This window comes from Nematolebias whitei, chromosome 20 (assembly GCF_014905685.2).
Source record: "Nematolebias whitei isolate Nwh7 chromosome 20, NemWhi1, whole genome shotgun sequence".
NCBI classification, from domain to species: domain Eukaryota; kingdom Metazoa; phylum Chordata; class Actinopteri; order Cyprinodontiformes; family Rivulidae; genus Nematolebias; species Nematolebias whitei.
The window spans coordinates 39,053,979-39,059,481 of NC_056517.1; the positions used below are offsets into that span (position 1 = coordinate 39,053,979).

Sequence of the window (5,503 nt, forward strand, 5' to 3'; positions counted from 1 at the left end):
CCATCCATCCATCCATCCATCTGCCCGCCCACCCGTCCGTCCATCCATCCATCCATCCATCCATCCATCCATCCATCCATCCATCCATCCATCCATCCATCCATCCATCCATCCACTTTACCTGCTTATTTCTTTTCGGGTCGTGGGGGTCACTGGTGCCCATGTTAAGCCATCAATGTGCGAGAGGCGGGGGACACCCTGGACAGGTCTCCAGTCCATCACAGGGACAATCTGGACAGGTCTCCAGTCCTTCACAGGGACATCCTGGACAGAAAACAGCTTTCCTTTAGAGACACCTGTGAGCGTTTTTGAGCAGGAATCTGTTTTCTTCAGAGGGGAGTCGTAACGTCTGAGAGATCCTGAAAACACTTCTGAGAGCTGATGGTTCACACAAAGTTTCTTTGTGAGACTCTTTCAGTTCCTGTGTTTCCCCATCCTGATGTCGTCTGACGTCCGTCTCGTTTATTCCTGAGAAAATCAAACAAGAAGTTTGCTCAGTAACAATTTCTGTTAAAGCAGAGTTCCAGTAAATACAGAAGATGAAGCGTTGTTTCTCTCTGTGAGACTCACGTTTTCAGCTACAAGTCTAAGCCGGCTGAAGGCTGCCGATGGTCCGTGCACCTTCTCATCAGTAGTCGTCCTCACTGACCCCTGAAGCAGTTCCTGGCGAGTCCTGTCCTCAGTGTATCTGGTCTGATCCACCAGCCCTGAAACGGAGCCAGTCAGGGTCTGAGACTTTGTAACGTACGGTAAATGCCACTTTGGGTCTGGTTATGTCACGTCAGCTGATGCAGCTCGATCAATCATTCCTGGCTGGCAGTGATAATAAAAGACTTGATCTGGTCACATTAAATAACTTCTCTCAGTGAAATTCCAAACTAAACTATTATCACAAAGTTAAACTTTGTCCAAGTTTGTGCGTTAATAAAAGCCAAAACAATTCCTGCTCAAAGAGTTAATTTAGTCTTGGACAAAATAATTAATCCCTGACTGATTATCATTTAGATTGTTCATTATTGTTTTAGTAATTTTTGTTCATACATGTTCAAACTTTTTGTATTATTATATTTAATCAATCCAGTTAAACTTGTTTATTTAAATATTTTCTAGTTTTTAAATTAACGTGTTGATCTTTACGTTTCGTTCTTTTAAAATAAAAAGCAGCATTTAGTAGGAGAAACCTGGGCTGCTTTAGTTTCCTCCGTGCTTTCAGAGTAAAAAAGATGAAATCGACGTGAAACTGTCGATCTGAGCCGTTCAGGTGCAGAGACGTCTTCCTCCAGCTGTTTGTCTTTGTGAGCCGTTTAGCAGAAAGATGCAGAGCCTCAGCTGCTGCGTGTGCTGCACGTCGGCTGCTTTTACGCTTCATCTGTCATTTTACAAATAGAGTCTGAGCGCGTGCGTATCAGTCACGTCACAGAACCGTCAGATGTACAGGGTCACTGCGTAGTAAATGTCCTGTTGCTACGGGGTGAGAAGTTATCTCGCACTTTCCTGATTTCTGCCACACCTCCTCACACAATTTACCTTAAAGAGGGCACCTTCATGCCTGGCATGGAAATAAGCTCAGCGTAAGCAATCTGTTTCCTACTGGCTCCACATCTGGACACATGGGACTCTGTAACCCTGAGTTTGTAATTTCATAAATATAGAAGTGTGTCCCAGAAACAAGACTATAACCTGGGACGTCTCGGAGGACTGTGATGACTTTCACTGTTTTTTCTTCTTCCTTCCCCTCCTCCTCCTCTCCGCTCTGTCAAAAGTGTAACCAGATCTTAGCGAGACGACAACATGACTGACGTTTGTGCTTGCCTTTCAGAGCATTTGCCGAAACTGCAGCCGCGGCCTTATTCAGCAGCCAGGTAAGAATTCAAGTTCTGTTTGTGTGCAGCCGTGCTTTGACATCCGTATTCATCACGTCCCGGACTCTGTGCTGCATTTTATTCTGACTGATTGTAGAAAGTTGCATTTTCTGGATTTCTGCGGGAATGTTCGATCCGCACAAGAAGCAAAGACTGAGATAGTTTCCTGTGAAACATGAAGATGTTTTGGCCCTTTAACCCTGAAGTTTGTTGTAAATGTTTTATTGCTGTGAATTCAGTTTATTCGAGCACGGAGACGGAGTTTGTGTGATCAGAAACATGTTGGTGCAGCTGGGATATAGAATGACGTCATCACAAGAGATCTGCTGCTTTAACTTCATCCCTGACGTGAACTCTTATAACGGTCTGAAATTTTACAGTTTCAAAGTAGTTATAAATAACTCTTAAAAAATAAAGTACCATATCAATTCAGCCTGGGATTTACATGTAAAGCAGCATAAAAATTCTATAAAACTTCTGTGTATATAAACGACCCAATATTGACCCTTTCACTTATTCTAATGCAGATGTTTAAAGTGTGGCACCCAAAACATTCAGAGCTGCGTCCAGTATTCAAGCTTCAGCTCTAGTCTGGGGCTTTTACACCTGATTCTATTGTCAAATTGTATTTACTGTATATAAAAAACAAGTGATGGTGAATGGACTGCACTTAAACAGCTCCTTTCTGTCTGATCCAGACACTCGAAGCTCTTTACAACAACCTGCGCCTCATTTACCCGTTCATGCAGCTCTATACTAGATCCATACAAAGATTAATCGTAACAAAGCTACACAAACAGCAAATAAAAGTTGATTAGATGTTAAAGATGTAAGTACGTGTATACTGATAAGATACTGACTTTGAGCATTAGTATCTATAAAGCCAGTTTGTAGGAGCAAGCTGATACAAGTAAACAATAAAGACACGTGAATGTTATTTCTTTTTGTTTATGGCAGTGTAACAGAAATGATTGACCTTATCAAAGTCAGCAGACAACATATCCAGCCTTTCAGCTGATGGTTTGCGTTGGATGTTTTTAGACGAATTAACTTAAGTTCACAATTCCTTCGCAGCTCTTACTGGCAGGTATTCTCGCCGTGCGTTTGGGCAGCACGTGACGTCGGCTGACCTCGATCACGAGTTTACATTCAAGTAAACAAACGAGCTAACGACTCGTCGGAGTCGACAACGTCCACTAGGGGTTTTTATTTTACAAACCTCCTCACCGCCGTCACTTTACCTTACGTGGTTATCGTGGCAGAAATATGACGTTCTTGCCATAAATGCTCCAGTCCGCTCAAAAAGTGCTGGTGCTGTTATTGATGCTCTCGAATAACTCGAGAATTTGATCTAAATAACAATGTGAAACTGATGTAATGTAAATATATTTTTAAAAAAAGTGTTTAAAGGAAACTTTGGGCTTAGCCCTACTCAGATGAGATCGTCAGTCTGGTTTCAAGTAAACTTTATTTCTCCAGAGTAATAATAATAATTGTGTTTTGACAGAACACGTTTCCAAAGATCTGGATGATCTGTTGAAGTTGGTTGTAAGCTCAGTCTGTGTGTTGGGCGTGGTGTTTGTCAGCGTGTCGTCCCCTCCAGGATTAACGATGGAAGGAAAGCACACAAACGAGCGGCCTGTAAATATTGCATCGCCTTTAGCCAGTCGTACTTTGCTTAAATACTCAGTCCTCCTCCTTTTAGCCTCACTTAGCTCCTCATTGATTTGCTTGTCCTTCTAAGCTAGTGCCCATTAGGTTTGCTCCAAAGCTCATGTGGAACAGCGGCGTCTAACACGATGTCAGAACTTTTCAACCGCTCTCATTAGTCCCCCACTTAGCTGCTTATTTATGTGTGTGTGTTCAGAGGAGCAGAATGGACAGCAGGGAGGGTGGCTGCAGTTTATCAGATGCTGCAGAGACATTAGAGACCTGCATTATTGATGCTGTGGTCAATAGAGGTCTCCAGTGGCCTACAGGAACTGGAAAGTGAAGGATGTGCGAGAGCCTGAGAGAGCTCCATCCAGCCGTGAAGACGAGAGACGCTTTTATTGAAGGAGACAAACGGAAACTTTTATCCTATCAACACATCTGCACGTGCCGGAAGGGAGCCGGGAAATTAGAGCTCGAGAAACTTGGAGCCAAATCTTGTTAAATTTATGTAACCGGATTAGAAAAATGTACATATGCAAATCTCATAAACCTATATGTTGTTCACAGTAGAACGTAGGAAATATATTAAACGCTCAAACTGAAGAAGTGTACGGTTATTTAGGAAAAACAATGGCGTTTGAATTTCATGGCAGGGGAAATGGAAAGCTGTAAAAGTGTCACAAACAGGAAACAGCTGGAGGAGCGTTTGCAACAAATTAAGCAAACTGGCAACAGGTGAGTAAGAGGAGTGAAGTAAAGATGGGCCGGGGTTTACCAGCATCTGGAAAAACTGTCTAGAAACAGCACGACCTCAGAATTCTGTTCCTCAACAGAAAATTGGGAATTACTACATTTTTTTAACATGCTACGTTTCATAGTTTTAAGATTCAATACGTTTACCATGTTTTTATTTACATTTTACAAGGGATGCACGATATTGGATTTTTGGCCGATATGCTGATATGTTAAAACTTATTGGGCCGATAATATTTTATATACGTTCCTTTGTCAGAACATAACATCTTATTTAGGATTATTTGCTACAAAAACTGTGCAACAGCTGTAAGAGCTGGTGACATATATTCAGTAACAGCACAGCACTTTGACTTTTATTAAATGAAAAGTGTTAAATGTTATTTATTAGCATTAGTCACCTGCGATGCTGTCTCACCTGTGGAGGTTTGTTCCAGGTTCCTATAGCTGCAGCGTGGGATCCTCTGCACTCCTGTGCATGAAGGACAGACTTTTGAAGATCAAAGTTTTTATCCATTGTTCCGTGAGACTAATCATGCTAACGGGCTAACACGACGTCCAAACGTCTGAGGTAAAACTCACCCAACAAGTCGTGCTATCAGCTGTTAGCTTCTTAACGACCTCTGAAATGACGTCTTGTAACTCGGGTAACGTTACGTCGGAATAAAATCTCTGACTGGGGACGATGTAACGAGACTCAACGTCGTCCATAAATCCTCTGAATCCAACATCCTCACCAACAAAAAATAAAACTTCCACACCGCCGACATTTTGAATTTTCCTCTCCTCCGTGAGATCAGGTAGAGCACGTGACGTCATCACGTTGTGCAGCCGCTGCAGGTAAAGACAGAGCCTCTTACATCTGGGAGTTATTTTAATGGAATGTGCGATATTGAAATTTAACGATGATATCGACCGACACCGATACCGTGCCGATAATATCGTGCATCCCTACATTTTACACAACTTCCCAGAACTGAGGTTTAATATTCCTGTAGAACTGTAGTACAGTGATCTGCAGTGATATAATTCAGCGTACGTCACCAAATGTAGGTTTGGAAAACAGTTTAAAGTTCATAAAATAGTTGGAATAGTTGAGCTAAGTTGATCAGAAACAGTTTAGATTGAATTTATTTTGTCACATGTCTTCTGACCCTTGTCAGGGCGTACCTTCCCTCTGACCAAGTGTCATTTGGATTACACTATCGCCCTCTGCATTCATTTGGATTACACTA

At 42.1% G+C, this 5,503-nt stretch overlaps 1 protein-coding gene across 2 annotated transcripts in view; it reads left to right on the plus strand.

Moving 5' to 3' along the window:
• mtrr (5-methyltetrahydrofolate-homocysteine methyltransferase reductase) overlaps nucleotides 1–5,503 on the plus strand; it is a 32,585-nt gene that overhangs the window by 8,330 nt on the left and 18,752 nt on the right. For both annotated transcript variants that reach the window (XM_037694119.1, XM_037694117.1), the window contains exon 10: nucleotides 1,820–1,862. In XM_037694119.1, the coding sequence (XP_037550047.1) occupies nucleotides 1,820–1,862 (43 nt within the window). The remainder of the gene's footprint in view (nucleotides 1–1,819; nucleotides 1,863–5,503) is intronic.